General features: G+C 39.8%; 2 protein-coding genes across 5 annotated transcripts in view; one reads left to right on the forward strand and one right to left on the reverse strand.

Annotated features, from left to right (window-relative positions):
- Positions 1-22,270, reverse strand: part of DTL (denticleless E3 ubiquitin protein ligase homolog) — an 81,194-nt gene extending 58,924 nt beyond the window's left edge. For both annotated transcript variants that reach the window (XM_050780932.1, XM_050780923.1), the window contains exons 1-5: positions 21,886-22,270; positions 14,828-14,953; positions 13,180-13,278; positions 10,409-10,470; positions 10,204-10,324 (exon numbers count right to left, since the gene is read on the reverse strand). In XM_050780932.1, coding sequence (XP_050636889.1) covers positions 10,204-10,324; positions 10,409-10,470; positions 13,180-13,278; positions 14,828-14,953; positions 21,886-21,937 — 460 coding nt within the window. In that variant the 5' untranslated portion in view covers positions 21,938-22,270. The remainder of the gene's footprint in view (positions 1-10,203; positions 10,325-10,408; positions 10,471-13,179; positions 13,279-14,827; positions 14,954-21,885) is intronic.
- A 13-nt stretch (positions 22,271-22,283) lies between these two features.
- INTS7 (integrator complex subunit 7) overlaps positions 22,284-26,255 on the forward strand; it is a 94,557-nt gene continuing 90,585 nt past the window's right edge. For 2 of the 3 annotated variants that reach the window (XM_050780889.1, XM_050780908.1), the window contains exon 1: positions 22,298-22,484. In XM_050780889.1, coding sequence (XP_050636846.1) covers positions 22,391-22,484 — 94 coding nt within the window. In that variant the 5' untranslated portion in view covers positions 22,298-22,390. Of the gene's footprint in view, positions 22,485-26,255 lie in introns of all 3 variants that reach the window. The other variant, XM_050780899.1, reaches the window with a different exon arrangement.

Genomic DNA, 26,255 nt, shown 5'->3' on the forward strand with positions numbered 1-26,255 from the left:
AATGTGTTCTGTAGCTGTTGGATGAAATGTTCTGTAAATATCTGTTAGGTCCATTTGGTCTAATGTGCAGTTTAAATCCAATTTTCTGTCTAGATATCTGTCTAATGCTAAGTGGGGTGTTGAAGTCCTCAACTGCTATTGCACTGGAGTCTCTCCCTTTAAATCTAATAATATTGGCTTTATATATCTGTGTGCTCCAGTGTTAGGTATATACATGTTTAGAATTGATATATCCTTTGGCTGAATTGATTTATCGTCATTGAATAACCTTCATTTCTTCTTACTGCTTTTGACATAAAGTCTGTTTTATCTGATGTAAGTATAGCTATTCTTGCTTGCTTTTGGTTTCCATTTGCATGTAATATCTTTTTACATTCCTTTATTTTCAGTTTATATGTGTCTTCACAGGTGAGATGCATTTCTTGTAGGCAGTATATAATTAAGTCATGTTTGTCTATTTGCCCAGTCTGTATCTTTTAAATGGAAAGTTTAACATGTTTACATTCGATATTATTCATATGTGAAGGCTTATTCCTAACTTTATTGATTGACTTCTGGTTGTTTTGTATATCCTTTGTTCCTTCCTTTCTCTGGTACTTTTTATCATTGTGGTTTCATGGTATTCTATAGTGGTAACATTTCAGTCTTTCCTCTCTCTTGTGTGTCTGCTTACCAGTGGTTTTTGTATTTTCATAATAGTAGATATTGTTCTTCACTTCCTGGTATAAGACTCCTTTAAGTAATTTTTGTATGGCCCATCTATGGTGATTAACTTCCTCAGTTTTTGGGAAAGACTTTATTTCTCTTTTATTTATGAAGGATAATTTTACTGGGTGTAGTATTCTTGGGTGACAGGGTTTTTTGTTTGTTTGTTTTTGTTTTTTTCTTTAAGCATGTTGAATATATCATCTCATCCTCTCCTGGACTGTAAGATTTCTGCTGTGAAATCTGCTGTTAGGTCTGGTGGGGTTTCTTTTATAGGTGACTAGATGTTTTTTCTTTGCTTTTAGAATTTTTCACTTTGTCTTTGACTTTTGACAGTTTGACTACAATGTGACATGGAAAAAAACCTTTTTGAATTATATACTTGTCGGGATCTTGGAGCCTCCTGTATGTGGATATATAAATCTCTTGCTAGACTTGGGAAGTTTTCACCTATTATTTTGTTAAATAGGTTTTCTAACTCTTTCATTTTATCTTTGTCTTCTGGGACACTGAAAATTCATATATTTGGCCACTTTATAGTGTCCCATATGCCATGAAAGCTTTAGTCATTCATCTTTATTATTTTTTCTCTATTTTTGTCTGACTAGGTTATTTTAAAAGATCTTCAATACTTCTTCAAGTTCTGGGATTCTTCTGCTTGATCTAGTGCATTGTTGAAGCTTTCAAAGGTATTTTGTATTTCATTCAATGAATTCTGTAGTTCCAGAATTTAGCTCTATTTTATAATACCTATCTCTTTGGTAGATTCTTCATTTCCTTAATTATTTTTCTGTTTCTTTGTATTGTCTTTCAGAATTCTCTTGTATCTCACTGAGCTTCCTTAGTGTCAATATTCTGGATCATTTTTCCAGGATTTTGTGAATTCCTTTTTGATTGGGATTTGTTGCTGAAGAATTACTGTGTTCCTTTGGATGTGTCACATATCCTTGCTTTTCAATTTCTCTGTGTTTTTATGTTTATACTTGTGCACCTGGTGTAATAGTTGCTTCTTCCAATTTTTTGAATTTGGTTTGTAGTGGAGAACATTTTCCTGAAGATGTATCTATGGTGATGGTTGGAAAGGATACTTGGCTTTGGTTCTGGATGCATGCAGTAGCATAGTCTCTACCATTCCTTTTGGCCATAAATAGAGTCAGTGGTATCTGTGGTTTCATTGGTAGACTAGAGTGTGGTTGTTAGTGCAGACTGGTTAAGTTTTGCCAGAAACTGAAATACCAGGTAGGCCAGTCTTCAGGCCTCAGTGGTGGCAGCAGTGGTCTGAGCCTGCTTGTCCTTTGGCTCCAAGGCAGCATACACTGGCACTGGTGTTAATGGATCCAGGCAGGTAGATTCTTGGGCCTTCAGATGGCTTACTCAGGTACTGGAAATGGCAGCAGTGGGCCAGGTAGGTGGGCAAGTTCTTGAGCCCCTGGGCAGCAGGTGTGGAGTGATGTGGGTGATGACAGTAGCAGTGATGGAAAAATCCCCTGGAACCCAAGTGTTCCATACTAGTGCTGGCAGTGGCTGTGACAGGTTGGGCAGGCCAGTCCCCAGACCTGCAGGTTGCACGTACAGGTTGATGCCAGCTGTGGTGGTAGCAGCAGATTGAGTAGGCCCAACTTCAGACTCTAAGAGGAGTGCTCAGGCACCACTGGTGATGAACTGAACTGGGCAATCCTCAGGCTTCCCATATAGTGTGCTTGGGTAGTGGCGGGTATGAAGCTAGGCTGGGTAGAACTGCCCTCGGTGACCCTGGTGGTGCCTGCAGGTGCTGGCTATGGAAGGCAGGGGTGGGGTGATCCCCAGGCTTCCGGTGGAATGCTCAAGTAAAGGGCAGCAGCAGCTATGCTGCAGTACTGACATGGAGAGTGGGGTTGCTTTCCCTGGGAGTATCCATAGGCAGGCAGTAAAGGGACTGGGCTTCGCTTACACCTCTGCCCTGCGGCAGCTCAGAGTGGTGGTGGTTGCAGGCGGTGGAATTTGTCCTTGGGAAGTGTGAAAATGTGCAGCTGCCCCTCCATTTAGGGGAATGAGGTTGCTGTGTGTGGCTCCTAATTCAGCCTGGGTGGCAGGGCAGGACACAGTCTGGTGGGGGCTGGGCTCTGAAAATCTAACTGTGTTATAGCTGCTTAGGACTTGGAGGTTTGTGGGACCCAGTATGATATCTCTCTGGAGCAATGCCTTCATGAAGTCTCCAGGCAGCTCCCTATGTTAGTCTCAGGGTCCATGAGCATCAAGGGGGTCTCCCATGGCTATTATTATTAGGGTTCACAGTGGGTATTTGGGCTGCTGTGTGTCTCACTTCCTCTTTCCCTGCATAGGAAGCCTCTCCAGATTCCTAGCTGATCCCAGTCAAACAGGCTGCTTTACTTTTCTCTCCTTCCTTGCTTTCAGAGCTTCTTGTCACTTCCCTGTTGAATCCCAGTGTTCTCTCTTAGATGATCTATTTGAAGTGTGATTATCTACGATCTCACTATCACTATAATATCTCACTATTTGGGTTCCACTCTGTGAAAGAGGTGAGTGCCAGATGCATCTAGTCAGCCATGTTGAAACCATTCATCTAATTCAGCACTTTTTAAGTGTCAGGCACTATTCATCCTTTTAACAGCTTTGGTTGTACAGACTCTCACTCAGGTTCATTTTCCCCCTCTTTTGTTGGAATTTGTTGCCTAAAATAGAAACTGTTGTTTGGGGATAAAATTTACTCCTCCCTTTAAGTTACCACTTTCCTCCTTTTTTTTTTTTTTTTTTTTTTTTTTTTTTGAGATGGTATCTCGTTCTGTCACCCAAGCTGGAGTGCAGTGGCACGATCTTGGCTCACTGCAACCTCAGCCTCCCATGTTCAAGCAATTCTCCTGCCTCAGTCTCCCAAGTGGCTGGGATTACAGGCATGCACCACCACACCCCGCTAATTTTTTATATTTTTGGTAGAGATAGGGTTTCACCATCTTGGCCAGGCTGGTCTTGAACTCGTGACCTCAGGTGATCTGCCCACCTCAGCCTCGCAACGTGCTGGGATTATAGGCATGAGCCACCAAGTCCAGCCCACTTTCCTCTTAAACACACAATTTTTGGAGGAGAGTCAACATCTTTAGCAAATGATTGGCCTGAGATTAAGTTACTGGGTTTTTTGTTTTGCTTTTTTTTTTTTTTTTTTTTTGTGGTTTTACCTTGAGGACAGCCAAAGTTGCAGCATTAATAACAGGCAGCTAAAATGCAAATTAAAAAATCTGCCATCTTTCAAGCCAGAAGAACCAGGAAAAGGAGACTGGGAGCAACAAGAACAGTCAGAGAGTGAGGGGACGGGAAAACCTGGATACAGCTAGAGAAAGGGAACCCATGGAATTATGATTCCATGTTTAAACTCAGTCCAAGTCTCTGGCTAACCCCTGTACAATATGGGCAAGAGAAATTGAAAGCAGTTTGCGACTGAGGCTTAAACTAAAGAAAATAATTGAGATAAGATCCACTGTCCTCCTGTAGGTGTGATAGTCTTCAATTTGGATCTAAACAAGTGAATTGCCTGTTAAAAAAGGAACACCAACTCTTTTCTAAGCAATATAACAGAATCTAGAATCCATCATACCATTCGCAATGTCCAGAATATAATCTTAAATTACTTGACTTACAAAGAGCCAGGAAAATGAATTATTCTCAATGGAAGCCAATCCCAAGATAATCCAGATGTTGATTTATCAGATAAGGTTGTAAAGGATACATATCCATGTTAAATGAGTTAAAGAAATGTACACTTGGCCTGGGCAACATGGCAAAACTCCATCTCTACAAAAAATACAAAAATTAGCTGGGTGTGGTGGTATGCACCTATAGCCTCAGCTACTTGGGAGGCTGAGGTGGGAGGATCACTTGAGCCTGGGAGGCAGAGGTTGCAGTGAGCAGATTTCACCACTGTACTCCAAACTGGGTGACAGAGTAAGACCCTGTCTCAAACAACAACAACAATAACAAAAAAAAAAAAAAAAGGAAGAAAAAAATATATACATTTGCAATCAATAAAAAGATGATAAATCTCAGCAGGAAACAAACAAATGAAGGTCAGGCACTGTGGCTCATGCCTGTAAACCCAGCATTTTGGGAGGCTGGGTTGGCAGATCCCTTGGACCCAGAAGTTCAAGACCAACCATGGGTGAAACTCTATCTCTACAAAAAATACAAAAAGAAATTAGCCAGGCATGGTGGCATGCACCTATGATCATGCTACCGCCCTCTAACCTGGGCAACAGAGCAAGACCCTGTCTTTAAAAAAAAAATAAGAAAATTTTAGAACTGAAAACCAGTATCTGAAATGAAAACATTCACTTGATAGGCCTAAGAACAGACTGGAGAAAATTGAGAAAGTGAACTTTAGGACAAATTAATGGAAATCATTCAATTTGAAGAAGAGAGAGAAAAACAGAACTGAACATTATGTTAAATTAAAGAAGCTCGTCACAGAAGATCACATATTGTATCATTCCATTTGTATGCATGTGTATAACGGGCAAATCTATAGAGACCGAAATTACTATAGTGGTTGTATAGGGTTGGAAGGAATGAGTGAAAGTACTGCTAATATGTTCAAGTTTCTTTTTGGGTTGATGAAAAGATTCTACATTTAGATTGTGGTGATAGCTGCACAACTCAGTGAATAAACTAAAAACCACTAAAACGTGCACTTTAAATGGATGGATGTTATGGCTTTTTCAGTTTATCTTAAATTTAGGATAACTGAAAAAAAAGAAAACCTCAAGGACGCATGGGATAATTTAGAAAAGTCAAATATATGAGTAATTGAAAATATATATATACATATGAGTAATTAGGGTACCAGAAGAAGCAGGGAGGAGAGAAAATATGAATAAATTAGGCAGAAAAAATATTTCTTTCTTTTTTTTTTTTTTTGAGTCAGAGTCTCGCTCTGTTGCCCAGGCTGGAATGTGGAGTGCACACTCACGATCTCAGCTAACTGCAACATCCACCTCCCAGGTTCAAGCAATTCTCCTGCCTCAACCTCCTGAGTAGCTGGAATTACAGGTGCCCACCACAACGCCCAACTAATTTTTGTACTTTTATTAAAGATGGGGTTTCATCGTGTTGGCCTGGCTGGTCTTGAACTCCTGACCTCAGGTGATCTGCCTGCCTCAGCCTCTCAAAGTGCTTGGATTACAGGCCTGAGTCACCATGCCTGGCCCAGAAAAAATATTTCAAGAAATGATAGAAAAATTCCCTATTCAGTAAAAAGGAATTTACAAATACAAAAGGCTCAGCAAGCTTCAAATGGGAAAACTGTGAAGGGAACCATGACTAGACATACCACAGTCAAACTGCTAGAAACCAAAGACAGAAAATCCTGAAATTAGTCAGGAAAAACAGCATATTATATACAGGGAAATGATTTTAACAACCACAGAGTTTTCAATGAAAGCAGAGATGATAGTGGAACATCTTCAGGCAATGAAAGGAAAAAAAGCTGTTGACCCAGAATTTCATATCCAACAAAAATGTCCTTCAAGAATGACGATGAAATAAGGACATTTTCAGATAAAGAAAAACAAAGGTAAATTATTACCATCAGACTCGCACTATAAGAAATGTTAAATGAAGTTATTCAAGGAAGTGATACCAGAGGAGAGGAAAAAGATGGCATTGCCAGGGAGAAATCATGAGTTCAGGAAGGAAATTGTGGGTTCAGTTTTTGCTATGTTGAATTTGAAGTACCTGCAGAAAGGTTAAGGCTAGGATTATAGATCCGGGTCAACACAAGCAGAATGAAAAACAAAACAAAACTGGTACAGATGAAACTGTCCAAGAAGGTATAGACTGAAAGCAAAAAAAGGCTAAACACCAAATCCTGGGCCTTGCTAACACTTCAAGGTAGGTAAAAGCAACTATGAAAGAATAAAGAGAAAGCAGAAGGAGTACCAGAGGGAGTGGGATATCACAGATTCTAAGCAAATACTTTTACTGGAATTTTATAAACACTAAAAGTGTAACATATTATAAACACTAAAAGTGTAGCATATTATACAAGCAGAAGAAAAGACCTGGAAAGTTTCACGCTTTCTGATAATTAGATAATAACCTTAGCAAGAGTGATTTCAGGAAGAGGGCTAGATGTGGAAAATAGATTAAACCAAATTAAAGGAGATGGAAAATATGTAACAGTAACTAAAAGAGAACACAGGGTTAAGATATTTGGGAAAATAGGTCACAGGCATTCTTGAGTCTTTCCTAAGGAGAATCAGCCAATAGAGAGGGAGAACTTGAAGATACAGGGTAGTGGGGATACATGCAATGGGGGAAGGTCTTGGGAAGAATCAAGAATGTTTCTCAATTTTAGCTACACATTGGAATCCCTTGAGGAACTTTAAAAAAATAAATGCCTGGCCCACTTCCAAGAGATTCTCATTTAATTAAAACTTGAGAATGATGAGAAAGAAGGTTCAAATATAGGTAAGTTTGTAGGAGAGGAAATAGAAATAAATTTATAATCAATTTTAATTTTCCACTAAAGTTCTAATACTTGCCCTTTTGCCACACAAAGCACGTATCTGAGTCCATTTTCTTTGCTTTTAGTTGGTAGATACTTAGGGAAGGCAAATTCCGTTAGTATGACTATGTCCAGTTAGGATTATTTGTATCCTACCCAGGTAGGGTGGGAAGAACTGGACCAATGATCTTTTCTACCATGCTACCTACAAAAACCCCCACAAAACACTAAGTATTTATATGGTGCCCTGATTGATTATAGACAGATCAATTGATTTAATTTATTTTGAGACTGGGTCTCACTCTATTGCCCAGGCTAGAGTACAATGGCACAATCATAGCTCACTACAGCCACAAACTCCTGGGCTCAAGCGATCCTCCCACCTCAGTGTCCCAAGTAGCTCGGACTACGGGTGCATACCACTGTACCAAGCTAATTTTTTATTTTCTTAGATATAGGGTCTCACTATGTTATCTAGGTTGGTCTTGAACTCCTGCCTCAAGCCATCCTTCTCAGCCTCCCAAGTTGCTGGGATTATAGGAATGAGCCACCATAATGAGCTCAGATTAAAAAAAAAAAGCATTCATATTTCACCTCACTTTTATGTCTACAATATTTTTGTGACCTAAATAGAATAGGTATTTATCTCACAAAATTAGAAAATGAAGGCCCAAGGAGGTAAAAATCACTTTGCCCAAGAGTCCAGAATAAAACAAAGGGCTTCCATGTTTAGTTGCAAAGGTTTGTCCTGTAAGAGGGCTTATGGCTGATGGAGTGAAGAGAGCTATTATCTGTTCTGTTTTACCAAAACAAACCACAGGGCTTGGGAGTAGTATCTGATCAGATTAATTTACACTAGAGCACCTATGGACTACTGAAAGCCATGAAAAAAGCCACCTGCCCCAATCTCTAACTCAGTGCCTTTTCTTCTACAGCTCATTGTCATAAGCTGGTTCACATGCAGAGTTGTAAAAATTAAGCAAAAGGACCAAAAAATATGATGTTTTCCATTATTCTGTAGTTAGGTAAATTTTCATTATTTTAACATTATTTTTACAAACTCAGAGTGAACTCTGACACAGGAGTGTAGAAAACTAGAACACAAGCATACCTAACTACTTAAATATGTTAATAAAGTTATGCAGAAATAAGAAAAATCATGCCATAGTTCTCCTTAAATGTTCCAGTTTCAACTGCAACCACAGTAGATTAAAACCGACTTTCTTAAAAGTCCAAGCCAGGCTGGGCATGGTGGCTCATGCCTGTAATCTCAGCACTTTGGGAAGCCAAGACGGGCAGATCACTTGAGGTTAGGAGTTCGAGACCAACCTGGTTGACATGACAAAACCCTGTCTCTACTAAAAATACAAAAATTAGCTGGGTGTGGTGGTGCACGCCTGTAATCCCAGTTACTCAGGAGGCTGAGGCATGAGAATTGCGGAGGAGGTTGCAGTGAACCGACATCATGCCACTGCATTCCAGCCTGGGCAACAGAGGGAGACTTTGTCTCAAAAAACAAACAACCAGTCCAAACCAGCTTAACCTCCTAAATGGCTCAAGTGAATAAATGAAAACATTTGATTTTTAAAATAGAGTATTTTTTTTAAGTGATAAAGGAGATTGTAATGTCTGTCACTATTATTCAGAGATTAAAGTCAGATTACTTCAGAGACTCCTTTGAGATAAATGTTTGTTGGTCCATTAAAAAAAATTTATTTACTGAGAAACAAATGGAAGGAGAAAACAAAACAAAACAAAAAACAGAAATGAAGAGCTTATTCAGACACCACTGATACATTTTTCCCTAGCTGCCATAGTACTGCGCTGTGTTATATCACTCTTAAATCTTCCTTGTCCATTATAACAATAAAATAAACATAGGAAAATCAATTTTTAGTAATAGTTGAAAACATAATAGAAAATTGGACCGTTTGGCCGGGTGCAGTGGCTCACGCCTGTAATCCCAGCACTTCAGGAGGCTGAGGCAGGTGGCTCATGAGGTCAGGAGTTTAAGACCAGCCTCGCCAAGATGGTGAAACCCCGGCTCTACTAAAAGACAAAAATTAGCTGGCTGTGGTGGCGGGCTCCTGTAATCCCAGGTACTTGGGAGGCTGAGGCAGATGACTGCTTGAACCCAGGGGCTGGAGGCTGGCTTGAACCCGAGGGGTGGAGGCTGCAGTAAGCCAAGATCGAGCCTCTGCACTCCAGCCTGGGTGAAAGAGCGAGACTCCATCTCAAAAAACAAACAAACAAACACAAAACAAAAAACGGGCCATTTAAACCAAATACATGATAAATTGTTAGGTAGAAAATCATGTTCAGTTTATCAGCCTTATAGCTCATTTAGATTTTACAAGTAGAGTTAATGAGTGCCCAGTACAAGGTTTTAACTTCAATGAACAATCAAAGTTAAACAATGGTATCGTAGCTGTTTATAAATCTTCACCTTATGTGCATGACTATATAAAAATTTACCAAAGACTCTTGACTTTCAGAGACAAGCTAGAGATAATGTCCAGAAGAGTGGGCCTAAAACCAATTTAATTTTATTAAGGTTTTCAGTCATATTAGAATCTTAATCACCTGGCTGAGTGCAGTGGCTCACACCTGTAATCCTAGCACTCTGGGAAGCTGAGGCAGGTGGATTGCCCGAGCTCAGGAGTTCTAGATCAGCCTGGCCAACATGGTGAAACCCCATCTCTACTAAAAATACAAAAAAATTAGCTGGGCATGGTGCTATGCGCCTATAGTCCCAGTTACTCCAGAGGCTGATGCAGGAGAATCACTTGAACCTGGGAGGCAGCGGAGGTAGCAGTGAGCCGAGATGGTGCCACTGCGCTTCAGCCTGGGCAACAGAATGAAACTGTCTCCAAAAAAAGAATCTTAATCATCTAGGTACGTAAAGTAGTAACTTTGATAGGGGAAAGGGTAGAAACAATTACAGGTTCTTACCTCCCCACTGTAAAGAAGGTTAAGGAGATGAAAGAGGATAAGCACAAACCTACCTTTCTCAAACTTAGAAAAGGCAACTGACTTGAGGCTGCATTGATGACCTTTGCACGTTCCAATCAGCTCACCAGCTTTCACATCCCAAAATTTGGCTGTTTGATCACCTGCTGCTGTAACCTTTCAAAAATAAGGTAAGCACAATTTAACAAAGCAATCCCTTATCAGTATTTACCCAGATCCTAATGAAATAAAGTCACTTACAAGTTTAAGTTCACCAGGAACCCAGGCCAGGTCAAAGACGGCATTCCAGTGAGCCATCCATTCTAAACAAAGAAAATGGTAAATGTGAAATGTCTAAATTGTATTCTGTGGTAGCCATATTAATAGAAGTTTAAATGCCTGGAAAGCTGTAGTAGTAAAAAGATCAGTAGTCGATCATTAAGAGAAATACAAATCAAAACCACAGTGAGATATCATCTCACGCCAGTCAGAATGGCAATTATTTAAAAAGTCAAGAAACAACAGATGCTGGCAAGGCTGCAGAGAGACAGGAATAGTTTTACACTGTTGGTGGGAATATAAATTAATTCAACCATTGTGGAAGACAGTGTGGCGCTTCCTCAAAAGACCTAGAACCAGAAATACCATTTGACCCAGCAAACCCATTACTGGGTATATACCCAAAAGAATATAAATCATTTTATTATAAAGATACATGCATGCATATGTTCACTGCAGCACTATTCAAAATAGCAAAGACATGGAATCAACCCAAATGCCCATCAATGATAGACTAGATAAAGAAAATTTGGTACATATACACCATGGAATGCAATGCAGCCATAAAAAGGAATGATATCATGTCTTTTGCAGGGACATGGATGGAGCTGGAAGTTATTATCCTCAGCAAACTAATGCATGAACAGAAAACGAAACACTGTATGTTCTCACTCATAAGTGGGAGCTGAACAACGAGCACACATGGACAACGAGCACACATGGACACAGGGAGGGGAACAACACACACTGGGGATTGTTGAGGGGGAGCACGGAGAGGGAGAACATCAGGAAAAATAGCTAATGCAGCCGGGTGCGGTGGCTCACGACTGTAATCCCAGCACTTTGGGAGTCCGAGGCGGGCGGATCACGAGGTCAGGAGATCGAGACCATCCTGGCTAGCTCAGTGAAACCCCGTCTCTAATAAAAATACAAAAAATTAGCCGGGCGTGGTGGCAGGCACCTGTAGTCCCAGCTACTCGGGAGGCTGAGGCAGGAGAATGGCATGAACCCGGGAGGCGGAGCTTGCAGTGAGCCGAGATTGCACCACTGCACTCCAGCCTGGGTGACAGAGCAAGACTCTGTCTCAAAAAAAAAAAAAAAGCTAATGCATAGGGCTTAATACCTAGGTGATGGGTTGATATGTGTAGCAAACCACCACGGCACACATTTACCTACGTAACAAACCTGCGTGTCCTGCACATGTACTCTGGAACTTAAAATAATAAAAACAAAGATGCACACATAAAAAATCAGTAGTCAGCACTCTTTGGCATGAGCAAAGATAATTTGTGGACTCATAGAAATTACACATTCCCTTAATTACCACATGAGAACTAACATCTGATGTCAAATTCCTTTCCATGAGTTCACTAGTTATATATTCTCTAAAATGGAATCTTTCTGAAACATATTCCAGTTCAAAAATCTTCATGATACTGGCTGGGCACAGTGGCTCACACCTGTAATCCCAGCACTTTGGGAGGCCGAGGCAGGCAGATCACTTGAGGCCAGGAGTTAACCAGCCTGGCTAATATGGTAAAACCCCATCTCTACCAAAAACAAACAAACAAACAAACAAAAAACAAAAATAAAAAGAACTTCATGATGCTCTCTGAATGGAATGTAAAATACTTTAGTTTGACATTCAACATTTTGCATTCTTTAGTCTTTATCTTGGTTGCAAGCCTCATCTCTCACTGTTTTCGATATCTTATTCCAACCAAATTGGTCACTTCCTATTTTATTATATCCTATGCTTTTCCATCTCTAGACCTTTGCTAATGCTTTTCCCTTCACCTGGAGTACCCCCTTCCATTTCCACCGGTCTAAATACCATAGTCCAACTCAAATGCCCCATTCTTCATAAATTTTCCTAGCCTTCTTTACTACATGAGAGTTTTCTCTTTGACACCAGTGTGTTTTCTTTCTACTTCTGTATAATTTATAGCCTTTGTTTTATTTATTTCAACACTTGACTTATAGGTTCCAAATTATCAGCTTCTTAAGGTTAGAAGAACTTTGCTTTATACCTGAAAAATGTTCGATCAATATAAATATTTTAAAGCAACACTTCTCTAACCACATTAAGTGTTAAAGATTCAACTTTTTGAAGGAATTGTTTTTAATCCTAAAATGTATTTTTCTTAACTTTGAGTAAAGGCATTGTCATAGTTAACAGTTATTGACAGATAGGTAGTCCACCATTCACATCTAACCTGGTCCCTAAAAAGACTTAATCAGAAGTTAACATAATCGGGAATGTGTTATATATACTTCAGATGTTTGTCCCTTCCCAAATCTCATGTTACAATTTAATCCTGAAAGTTGGAGGTGGGACTTAATGGAAGGCATTTGGGTCATGGGGGTGTATCCCTCATGAACAGATTAATGCCCTCCCTAAGAGGTGAACAGATGAGTGACTTCTTACTCTATTAGTTCCCTGGAGAGCTGATTGTTTAAAAAAGAGCTTGGTACTACCCCTTTCTCTTGCCATGTAACCTCTGTATTCATGGGCTCCTCTTTGCTTTCTGCCATGAGTTGGGGCAGACTGAGGCCTTCACCAGATGTCTAATCTTCTAGCCAGCAGAATCATGCACCAAATAAACCTTTTTTCTTTATAAACTACCCAGTCTCAGTTATTCCTTTGTAGCAACACAAGACAGACTAAAACAGAATGTGTTCAAATAATAATACACTTGAGGATCTGTAAAGTTTTTTAAATGTTAAAACAAAAATTGTAGACCTAGACTTACCTTTGAAGCACTTCTTTCTGAAAGTTTGTGATTCAGTGTTATACAATCGAACAAAGCCTTCTTCATTGGCAACTGCTAGTACGTGTTCCATATTGGGAGCTAAAGCAGAAATAAAGAATAAAATATATGAAGAGTAACACAAATTTTTTTTTTTTTTTAGATGGAGTCTGGCTCTGTCGCCCAGGCTGGACTGCAATGGCACAATTTGGCTCACTGCAACCTCCACCTCCTGGGTGCAAGTGATTCTCCTGCCTCAGCCTCCCAAGTAGCTGGGATTACAGGCATGCACCACCACACCCAGCTAATTTTGTATTTTTACCAGAGATGGGGTTTCACCATGTTAGTCAGGCTGGTTTTGAATACCTAACCTCAAGTGATCCACCTGCCTCAGCCTGCCAAAGTGCTGGGATTACAGGCATAAGCCACTGCGCCCAGCCACAAAACTTTTTAAGCTTCCTCAAAACCACCAAAATTTTCTTCACATAATCTCTTATTTAGAGAAGGGCTAAATCGAGGGTTGTACTTAAACAAAACAGGAGTGGTACTGGCCAATGGCAAACAAAAGCATATGATGATGTACGCCGCCAGCAGGCTGAGTCTATTAGTTTTGTTTTTTTTTTTTAATCATATTTTTATTTACGTATTTTTACCACAATCATTGCTACGTAATAGTCTATTAGTTTTTGTTTTTGAGACGCAGTCTCCCTCTGTCACCTAGGCTGGAATGCAGTGGCGTGATCTTGGCTCACTGCAACCTCCGACTCCCAGGTTCAAGCGATTCTCTTGCCTCAGCCTCCCCAGTAGCCGGGACTACAGGCGTGCACCACCACGCTCGGCTAATTTCTGTAAGGAGTCTATTAGTTTTAAATTTCCTTTTCACAACTTTTTCTCTCCTCTCAAAACTATTATGGGTGGAGACAAGTACTTCCATTTCTTTCTTTTTTCTTTTTTTGGAGATGAAGTCTCACTCTGTCACCCAGGCTGGAGTGCAATGGCACAATCTTGGCTCACAGCAACCTCTGCCTCTCAGGTTCAAGTGATTCTCTTGTCTCAGCCTCCCAGGTAGCTGAGATTACAGGCATGCGCCACTACGCCCAGCTAATTTTTTGCAATTTTAGTAGAGATGGGGTTTTACCATGTTGGCCAGGCTGGCCTCGAACTCCTGACCTCAAGTGATCTACCCGCCTTGGCCTCCCAAAGTTCTGGGATTACAAGTGTGAGCCACTGCACCCAGACCCGCCCTGGCCTCCTAAAGTGCTGGGATTTCAGGCGTGAGCTACTGAGCTTGGCCAAAGTACTTCTATTTCTGTTCATATATTCCCCAGTGAGTCACAGAAAGATACATTCAACCAGATCAAAGGGTATGTATCTACTGAGTAAAACAGTTTTCATTGTAGCTGAACCTTTGCAACCATTTCCTTATATTGGTTTTTTAAAAATGGTGCTATAATAATCCTATGCTTTAGAAGAAATATAGTTATGCTAATGATGCATAGAGATTAAGAAAAGTCTATTTTATAAATCAAAAGACAACAGTTTTTACAAAAACTCTAACATCTACCTAGTTTACTTTTTGAAGTATATTTGCCCTGTAAATGTGAAATAGATCATTTCTGTCCAAGCCTTGCCTAGAGAGTAATTCTCTTACCAGAAGAGAAGGTACATCCAAAAGGAGGAACCGGGACTCCTGTTTCTCCATAAGAAGTGTGTTCATCATTACCACTGCATTGATAACCAGTCAGAAGGGATTGTAGAGGGTATTGTGAAGACCATCCTAAAACAAGACAATTCCTTATAGAATTCCAATAGAGCATCACATTTCAGCATTTTTAACAAATCCAGAGGTAAATATTTGTTCTTAAGAAACTTTAGATATTAACATAGATCCACTTACTATTAATATCTATGGAAGACACTGTTTCTGGTATTTCCTTAAAAGAGTCCTAAGGAAAAAATGAAAAAGCACTTCCAACTTCTGGGGAGGTATAGCTTTGGGCTTACTATCTAAAATGAAGACTCTCACTAGCACATTGAGATTAGAAGAAATAAGAGGCCTTTGCATATTAAGAAAGATCTTCCTCCTTCTCCTACCAAAGAGACAACCACAAAAGCATTCCATTAAAACTGTTATCCCTTTCTATTAAATTCTTATGCTGGAACATCATACAAAATCCAGTGGTCAAAGAGCCAAAGAAAATAATATATATCAATGCAACTACTATAGCCAGTAACATATTCACCAAATTTACTTTCTTTTTCCTTTACTGCTGAAATTGTAGGAATCTAAAATGTTAATAGCAACGCTTATAGTATCTTAAATGATATTAGAGAAATTGTAAAGTGAAGCGTTATGTACCTACCCCTAGTAAACATTTAGTTAGCCCTGGCTAGTGGCAGTGGGTCAGGCAGTCTTTACAGGAGGTCTTGAAAGATGGGTAAATTTTCACTGAATTTAGAATAGAGAACAGGAAACTCAGGGTGGAAGAAAAGTTTATTCTGCTTGGGTCAGAGATCTAACGTGCACTATGGTCCTACATAGTAAGATATCTTCAGAGATTTGTTTTTATCATACTGATTTGTGGTCAAGACATTTTAAACATATAAAAGAAACATTCATTCAACAAGTAATTACTGAAAACCAAATGTTCAATAAGCATTGGAGGAATCACTGAGTTTACAATCTATTGAAAGCATAACAAACTCACATTTTAGGGTACTCTGAATTCTCACTTTTCATCAAAAGTACTATGTGGAGAATACATCCTAGCTTGATATAACCTCAGACAAATCTACATTTGGATGCTCATAGACATAACCTGAAGGAATCAATAGAAGGGCACCAAAAAATTTAATCCAAATTTAATAATTAGTTCTGGGGCCATCATGTCATAATTTCAACATCAGATATCATTGTAAAGGAGCTGTTAAAGACCACTAAAAGAATGCAATAGGCTGGGCGCGTTGGCTCATGCCTGTAATCCCAGCACTTTGGGAGGCCGAGGTGGGAGGATCACGAGGTTAGGAGATCAAGACCATCCTGGCTAATCCGTGAAACCCCGTCTCTACTAAAAATAAAAACAAAAACAAAAACAAAACAAAAAAAATTAGCCAGGCATGGTGGCAGGCGCCTGTAGTCCCAGTTACTCAGGAGGCTGAGGCAGGAGAATGGCGTGAACCCGGGAGGCAGAGCTTACAGTGAGTCGAGACTGCGCCACTGCACTCCAGCCTGGGCGACAGAGCAACACTCCGTCTCCAAAAAAAAAAAAAAAAAAAGAATGCAATAGTTACGTTGAGTTCACAAGTATTAACCTACAGAATAAGTGTGTAGAAACAACAAAAGCCTCTGTTCAAAGGTTATGTAAATACACATGTTTTGGAATTAAAAAAAATCAACTGCAAAATGCAAACTCAAAAGGGACTTTTGAACAACTTGGTTGAAATGAAGATGATACACTCCAAAAAACCTGCAATTTTTTACAATTAAACAATGACTTTAACTCTGCGTCTCTGCCTACAATTAACATCCAAACACCAATGAATGGTGAGTGATTGGTCCTTGCCTACTCCTCTACTTATGCAATCCCTGCAATACACACTTCACTGATGAACCACCCTAAGCTACTTTTGGATCCTTATTGTGTTATGAACATAAAACTGTAATGCTTACCTCCACAACACATTTGGAAAAAGCTATTATTTCCTCATTGTACAACTTAAGCCCCTAGAGTTACATGCACATATTCCAAGTAGTATACAAGAACATGAGAGTTTTCAGAGACTAAATTTCCAGATACAGTAGTCATCCCCATCTGTGGTTTCGCTTTTTGTGGTTTCAGTTGCCTATGGTCAACGATAGTCTGAAACTATTGCATTGAAAATTCCGGAAATAAACAATTCATAAGTTTTAAATTGTGTGCCATTTTGAGTAGCAAGAAAATTTCACACTGTCCTACTCTGACCTGTCCAGGGTTATGAATCATCTGTGTCCAGAGTATCCGTGCCATATATGTTACCTGCTCTTTAGTCACTTCGCTGCTTTGTCTGTTACATAGTTGGAAGGTCAGTAGTAGCCTAATGTTATATCACAGTGCCTGCCTACGTCATTCATCTCACTTCATCTCATCATGTTGTAGGTATTATATCATCTCACATCATCACGAGAAGAGCAAGTATAGTACAATGATATATTCCGAGAGGCCACCTTCACATAACTTTTATTATAGAATATCGTTATAATTGTTCTGTTATTATTAGTTATTGTTAATCTCTTACTGTACCTAATTAAACTTAATCATAGGTATGTGTCTGTATAGTAAAAAACATAGCATACATAGGGTTGGGTCTTGGAACATATCCTTCAAGGATAAGGAGGTACTATTGTACTCAACTACGATATACAGTCATATGTCATGTAATGGCATTTTGGCCAAAGACAAACCGCATACACAATGGTAGTCTTATAAGATTATAATGAAGCCTAAAAATTCCTATTGTGTCTTAGTTTTTAACAAAAGGTTCAAAAAGTTAAGAAGAAAAAAGAAAAAAATTTAAAATAAAAAAACTTATAGAATAAGAATATGAAGAAATAAAATATTTTGCACAAATATACAATGTGTCTGTGCTTTATGCTGTTACCACAAGGGTCAAGAAGTTAAAAAATTTAAGAGGTTTGTAAGTTTAAAAGTTACAGTAAGCTAAGCCTAAGGTTAATTTATTATTCAAGAAAGTATTTTTTAATCAATTTAATGCAGCCTAAGTATAGAGTGTTTATAATGTTTACAGTAGTATAATGTCCCAGGTCTTCACACTGACTGACCACTCACTCATCGATTCACTCACAATAACCCCGAGTCCTGCAAGCTCCCATTCATAGTAAGCACCCTCCACAGGTGTACCATTTTTTATCTTTTATATCCTATTTTTACTGAACCTTTTCTATGTTTAGATACACAAACACTTACCATTGTGTTACAGTTGCCTACAGTATTCAACACAGTAATATGCTGTACAGGTTTATAGCCTAGGAAAAATACACAGCTTAGGTGTGTAGTAGGTTACACTATTTAGCTTTAAGTATACTCTGTGATGTTTGCACAATGATAAAATCACCTAATGATGCATTTCTCAAAATGTTATCTCCATTTATAAGCAATTGGATACTATATATGCATTTCTAAAACTCACCTGTCTGAAAAACCTGATGTCTCTGAGAAGGTTGAGGTATCACTTTTTTCCTTTCTCTTCATTACTTCCTTTCTTCCACTTTATAAAAGAAAGGCATTCCCGTGCCCCAATCTTAAACCTTGCATTGATCCAAAGAATAAAAACTTTTGGGTATCAAATATTTTTAAATAAAAACAAATAAACTTTTGGAACCTTAACAGATAAATAATTCCTTCAATAAAGGAATCATAAACACCCAAATTCATCTCTTTAAAAGATGTACTTCCAACAAAATTTTACTTTTGGTTAATAATTACCAAAATTGGTAATCTATATTGTTTTAAACAATCATATAGTACTAATAATTGAATTGAAAATTCAATCCATAAAGAAGTTTTAACACTCAGAGGCTTATGACAGAAAACAGCAATTTAAATTATCTTTTGACACAGAGGGGTATGACAAGAGTGATCAGTAAAAGAGCTTTTCAAGCATAAAATTAAATTACTGTGGGAGAAATGAAATGGAAATAAATTCAAGAGGAAAAAGCAGCTATATGGAATTTCTAGCAGTTAAAGAGTTTGTTCGTATGTTTCTAAAAAATGGATGACGTGATTATCAAATCACTACAGTATTTACATTATATTAGATACACTTAAAAGAGTGATATAGCATTTTTATTTTAAAATGTCAATATTCCCAATATGGTCAGAAATTATATTCTTTGCATTTGTTTAAATTTGTGATAAAAACTTTTAGATATCAATTTGAAAATACACAGAAGAGTCGTCAGATTTCCATTTTAGAAGGATCATTAGCAGCAATGTGGAGAATAAAGTGAAGACAGACAAACTAGGAGGCCATTTGGGAGACTTCTTACAATCCAGACAAGAAGGCATTAGGGCCCAACCTAGGGAAATGGAATGGTAAAAATAGAACACATCCAGGATACAGTAAAGATGCATAATCACAGAGATTTTAACGAAATGTTTTGAATGTGTAACTATGAGGAAGATGAGGAAGTCTTTAATTGACTCAGGTTTCTGGCTGGGAAAACTGGTTTAAATAATGAGGCCACTCCCTAAAATTGGTAATATAGCAGGTTTGGGGGAGAAGTTGAGTTCAGTTTTGGGTATTTGAGTTTGAGATGCTTGTGGGATTGACAGTCTGCGTGATAATCAACCCACACAGCTTTTACAGAAATGAATCTCAGGTACATGAAGTCTTCCAATAACATCATTTTGTACAATGTCATTTCCTCATACTGTTCATGAGAAAAAAAATCAATTCCTGTTTGAGGCCACTGGCTGGGTGGAGTTTGTACATGTTATCCCCATGTTCACAGAGGTTTTCTCCAGGTACTCTCGTTTCCTCCCACATGCCAAAGATGGGTATGTTAGATTCACTGGCATGTCTACATGGTCCCAATAGACAATGGGTGTGTGTGAGTGCTTCCTGTGATGAAATAGCGTCCGGTCTAGAGCTGGTTTCCAGCTTGTACCATGAGCTGCCAGGATAGGCTCCGGGCACCCACAGTCCTGAGCTGGAATAAGTGTGTCAGAAAATGAATGAATACAAATAATTATGTAATAAAAATGGTAAACTTTACAATAATCATACAAATGAATGACAATAAACGATTTGGTATGAAAGGGCTCAGTGAGCTGCCATATTTGTGATTGTTTTTGAACTGGGTGGTTGTAGGAGGTGCTCCAATTTTCAGTTTGCAAACATTTATTCCTTGATTTAGCCCACCACTACTACGACCGAGGTCACTCACTGATACGCCAAACTTGGGTAAATAATTATCTCACTTGTTTTTATTAATCTTTCTCAAATGTATGTATAGCACACAATTATTTCAACATTTAATATTAAAAGTGTTTTGGGTCTTTAGAAGTTCAGTGGTGTTTGTATGACCAAAATATGCCACTGGAACTTAATTCTTGTTTATATCAAGTAGCCTATGGTAGAGTTGGTTTAGTTATACATTGTTTTCCCTAAAGTCACAGTTTCCAAGAGCCTATCTAGACATTAAGTGAGAACTTACCATATAAGAAATAGAAAGTTGTATGTACATAGAAGTGGAAGAAGCCCTGGTTATGGCTGTGATCATCCAAAGGAGTAGGAAGAAGAAGAAAAGGGGCCAAGGAGGGAACACCAACACTGAAGAGGAAAGGAGATGATTCTATAGATTTCAGTGGGTAACATATAATAGTGAATGAATTTCAGTGTCTATTGTGTAACAACGAATGAGTACTTGTGAACAGGAAAGAGGGAAGGGAAAGGTAAACACATGGAGAATTAGGAGAAAATCTGTCACAAAACAGTCTGAACAGCTCCCCCAGGACACACATATAGTAAGGTGTGGAGGTATAATAAAACCCAGGTAGCACTGTGCATACTGTCACTCTTAAACAGAGGACAGAGAAGTAAGTCAAACAAAGTCCCAGAAGAGAAAGAGGAGCATTTAGAGTATAATTACAAAGATTATCTATGAGGGAAAGAAATAAGAATGGTATAAAGTTTCAGATTGCTAGCAGGAAGTTGAGGGACTACTTCTCAGTCTCTTTCTCAATATTATTTTCCTAGACTCATCCCTGAACATAAAAATTCCCTTCTCAGGTTCCTTTTCCACATGGTTTCAAGAGGAAAAAGAACCTCTGGCTATAGTCGATGTTCACATGAGTGAGATTTTATTTCTGTCCAAGGTTAGTCTGCCTACTTACCATCCTTATCAGAAACTTACCAAGAAGTTTAAGTTGATGACACCCAAACCTAGCCTCAAATCTCTTATTGCCAATGTTTTAGCGTAAGAAAGTTAGATTTCTACATATTAACATGGGAATACGTTCAACTTATACCATTAAAGTGAAAAAACAGGACATTTTGATCCCATTTCTGAAAATAATAGATATTACCTCTAGCGTCGAAAACATCTGAAATAATATACTTCAATCTATTAACAGGGGTCATCTCTGGCGGATGTGGTTACAAGCATCTTTCACTCTAAATGTTTATGACCATGTAGTAAACGGGGAAAAAAAGATTTTGATCCTGTTAGAAGCAGATATCCTGTCTTCTCTGCTTGACTGAGTTCCTTAACAGTGGGTCATATTCACTGGTATATACCCATAGCAAATAGCTGGGCTTACTAAGATTCTACAACAAACGAATGAATAAATCAATGAGTATGAGTTTTGACCATCTCAAATAACTGTTGAGAGAAACATATACACACAAATGCATGCATTTTCCCGTTAACGCGCAATGGAGATGTAAGCTGTAAGAGGCCTTGGAAGGCAGTTATTTCGACGTCCATGCCTGCGTTACGATTTTAAAAGCCCGATTACGATTACAAGTGTTCCGAGGAGATGAAAGCACAGCTTTCTTCAGTAGTCCCAGCTAACACTAATTTACCCTTGCCATGGGAGAACTCAGAAGCTGAGTTCAGAATTGGAGTCGGCCCTGGTCGGAGGTGGCGTGTGTTTCGGGGTAGATGAATCCCGCCAGCCCCGAGCAGCGGTTGGGACCGTTACTCACCATTTCTCAGGACGCCAAGCTGGGGCTGGCGAAGCACCGAATTGAAGAGCATCAGGGCCGGAGGAAAAGGCTCAGCTGAGAGAAAAGTCGTAGAAATGCCTCCAAGTTCAGCAAAAATCGCAGCTTGCGCCTCTCACAACACAAATCGTTATCGCCTCCAACTCCCGCCACTGTAAGCCCCGGCCGCCAAACTCCGCGCCAAACTGACGTCACGCTCTCTGATTGGCTTCCGAGCGACGTCCGGGCGCCTCAGAGTCATTTCCCCCTTCGGATCCCCGCCTCCTTTTCTCCCAGCCGCGGGAACCTGGAGTCCAAGAGCTCCTTGAGCGCCTGCGCAGAGGGCAGCAGAGGCGCCTGCGAACCGCGGGGTGACCAGGGCGCATGCGTAACAGGGCTTGACAGCGCGCGGAGGAAAAACCAACAAGAAGGCGGCGGGAGAAGATGGCGGTTCTGGGGTAGAGTTTGCAATCTTTCTGACTAGGCTAGTCGAGTAACTATTCGGGTCATGGCGTCAAACTCAACTAAGTCTTTCCTGGCAGATGCCGGCTATGGCGAACAGGAACTGGATGCCAACTCTGCCCTTATGGAGTTGGACAAAGGTATTCGAAAGAGCGGGCTGAATGGGTGAAACGGGCGTGGGGGGAAGTGGCGCCACCACGTGGTGGTAGCTTCAGAGGACGGGTAGGCGCATGCGCCTATCTTCGCTGGGCGGGGAGTGCCTGTGCTTTTGCTGGGGCGTGGGCTTTGACCCCTTCGGGAGGTTGCGGGAAATTTGCAGGATTGTTTGGCCTTACACCGGCTAAACAAGTGGCGAGCTCTAGTGAGAGGCCCGTTTTGACCACTTGAGGGAACAGCCCCCTATTTTCTAAGCAGTGGACAGTGGCTGGTTTCTAAGAAACACTACAAAGAAATTCTGAAATTGGTTTTCAGTCTGTTCATTTGAGACCAGGTCACCATGAAATGTGCTGAATAGTTGTCTTGCACCGACTTGACAGCGATTCATTTGATTTCCGTAGCTCTGTTACCTGCGGGTTACAAGGCAGGCTAACCATGGCCGAGACCATGCAAAAAGCCCTGCTCATTCTCTGAGGACAAGTTCCAGGAGTTCTGTTTCCTTGCTTACAGGGAGCAGTTTGGCGTAGAAGGAGCTTTGGGGTTGCACTGAGTTAAATTTCAGTGCCGCTAATTTTATGATTAATTTCATCTAGCCTCGGTTTGTCGTCTACCAAGTGGGTACAGTACCATTGAGCTGGCAGAATTGTTGTATTAAGTGACTTAATGGTATGCGAAAGAAGCATTTAGTAAATGCTGAAGAGATATAGATATGGATTTGGGACGCAAGGTCGGAAATTTGTCAGTAAAGAACTCGACTGGTGATATGAAACCTGTTTCATATTAAGGGTTTTTATTGTACGGGAAACATTTCGGCAGCTGGTATACAATTAAATCTTGATTAATCGTAGCCAATATATAATGTTGGAGAACAGGACTAGAACTCAGAAGGATCTCTGTTTAAGTCCCCTTTGAGCCACTTCCCAGTTTTCTGAGTTGGATATGTCTATTAACGTTTTTGGGACTCTTTTTCCGTTTATTTTTTAAACTGTGAATATTTTTAGTGGGTTAGTCTAAATAAGAGTTTCTCAGGCTCTTATAAAAGCTTTTACCTCCTGATAAACACAAAAATTTCACAACCCGCAATGGGATATTCCTTTGGTTGAGTCTCAATATCTTTAGTGCACTCCCATCAACCAAGAAAATGATGTTGAACTTTTCTTTCTCTTACCAAATCTATAGGGTTTTTCTCCTCTGAAAAATAAAATTGTAATATTAAATATGTTTTTCTTTTCTTTTCTTTTTTTTTTTTTGGAGACGGAGTCTTGCTCTGTTGCCCAGGCTAGAGTGCAGTGGCGCGATCTCGGCTCACTGCAACCTCTGCTTCCCGGGTTCAAGCGATTCTCCTGCCTCAGCCTCCCGAGTAGCTGGGATTACAGGTGCCCACCACCACGCCCGCCTAATTTTTGTATTTTTAGTAGAGACGGAGTTTCACCATGTTGGCCGGGCTGGTCTCCAACTCCTGACCTCAGGTGATCCATCCGCCTCGGCCTTCCAAAGTGCTGGGATTACAGGCATGAGCCACTGCGCCCGGCCTTAAATGTGTTTTTCAAACACTTTCCTCCTCATTCTGATACATCTCTTTCTTATCCCTACCAGTTCTAAGGACATTTTCTATCATGCTGGTCCAGCTGAGCTTGTACCATGCTGACAGTAGGATAGTGGTTGTGGAACAGTGATCAAGATGGGGCACTGAAGAGGAGTCTAGAATTGTTTAATTCCTCAAATTTTACAGTTGTAAGAAAAAAGCCACAATTTTCCTTTTTAAAGAAAAGTTGAAATGAAAATATTTTATATCTGTAAGAAAGAAATCAGGTGTCAATCTTAGACACAGAGTAAGTGATCATTTTCACTCCTCCCAGCAATGCCCGGCATATTTTACAGATGAATCTCAGGCTCAGAAAGATGACTTGTTCTTTTTCATCTCACCTATAGTATCTTTTAAAGCTGTTAGGAAATTAAGTTATAGAAATAGCCAGTTTCATGTAGCATATAGTTGAGTATTTTAAATATTGAGTCATTTCATCTTGTATCTGTTAAAGTACTTCTGTTTTGTGAGCTAAAGGTCAGAAGGCTACAAGTTACAACTCTTTTTTCGTTCCCAAACTCCAAGGAATGCTGTTTCTGAAATATCTCCCCCACCTCAGCACAGACACTCAGACACATGACTTATTTGATCAGGCTTTGTACTAGGAACATGGCAGTTAATGAAACAAAACAAAACTCCTGCCCTTATAGAGCTTACATTCTAGACAGCAGATGCAGACACTCAGCAAATACAGCGAACACGTGACAGTTAATGATACATATTCTAAAGGAAAATGAAGCAATGAAGGGGACTGGAGAAAACTGATCAGGGGCTGGAGTTGATTTCTTATTTTATGAAGGATAGGCAAGAAAGACCTCCTCAATCAAGTGGAGGAACAGCAAGTGCAAAGGCCCTGAGGTAGAAGCCTCCTATGCATGCAGTTATCTGGAGCAAAGTAATAGACAATGAGTATAGAAAGATAACCAGAGTTGCTTGGGCGCGGGTGGCTCACTCCTGTAATCCTAGCACTTTGGGAGGCCGAGTTGGGTGGATCATGAAGTCAGGAGATCGAGATCATCCTGGCTAACATGGTGAAACCCCGTCTCTACTAAACAAAATACAAAAAAATTAGCCGGGCATGGTGGCGGGCGCCTGTAGTTCCAGCTACTGGGGAGGCTGAGGCAGGAGAATGTCGTGAACCTGGGAGGCGGAGCTTCCAGTAAGCCGAGATCACACCACTGCACTCCAGCCTGGGCAACAGAACAAGACTCTGTCTCAAAAAAAAAAAAAAAGAAAGAAAGATAACCAGAGTCCAGTTCAGGTAGGGCCATGCAAGCCATCAAAAGGACTGGCTTTCATTCTGAGTGAGATAGGAAACCATGGAGGATTTTCAGCAGGTGTGTGACATGATCTGACTTTCCTTTGGAAAGTATCAGTCTGGCTAGTGTGTGGAGAATAGACTGAAGTGGAGAGGGTCAGGGACCCAAGTAGGGAGACCAATGAGAAGGCAACTATAACAATCCAGGGAAAAGAATATAGTGGCTTGGACCAAGGTGGTGACACTGAAAATGTGTGAAGTGCAGAGATTCTGGATATATTTTCAAGGTAGAGCCAACAAGATTTGCTAATGGATTAGATGAGGATATAAGAGTAAGTGGTCAAGAAAATTTAGAGGTTTTTGGTCTGAGCTACTGGGAGGATGTATGTATGTTTAGTGAAATCAAATCAGTTTGTGATATGTTAAATTTGAGATGTCTCTTAGACATTCAAATGGAGATGAGTAGACAGTTAGACATAAGATATAACCTTTGAACGCTATTTTAAATAAATATTTTGTGGCACTGGTGTTGCTAGAAACACACTCGGGAAATGCTGCCATTCATAACCTGTTATATATTTATAACCTATTGTACTTTATTCTGAGCCTTTTGAGCAAGCATTGGCAGTAAGCTGATTGTTTCTGATCTCTATAGGAATAAGTGGATACTATTTTGAAGCTGACTCAATTCCATTACTTTAGGATGTAGTTAGTAACAGGAAAATCATCCTCCATATGATAGCCATTCATTTACTCAACAGATATTTACTGACCACCTGCATTGTCTCAGGCTCTGTACTCAGACTAGGGGCTATATTGGCAAACAAGACCTCTTTAAGGAGCTTGCATACAAATATAAGGAGATAGACAATGCTAGATCAAATGTGGCGCTGTTAGGACAAGAAGTTGGAT

Source organism: Macaca thibetana, chromosome 1 (genome assembly GCF_024542745.1).
Source record: "Macaca thibetana thibetana isolate TM-01 chromosome 1, ASM2454274v1, whole genome shotgun sequence".
In the NCBI taxonomy this organism is placed as follows: domain Eukaryota; kingdom Metazoa; phylum Chordata; class Mammalia; order Primates; family Cercopithecidae; genus Macaca; species Macaca thibetana.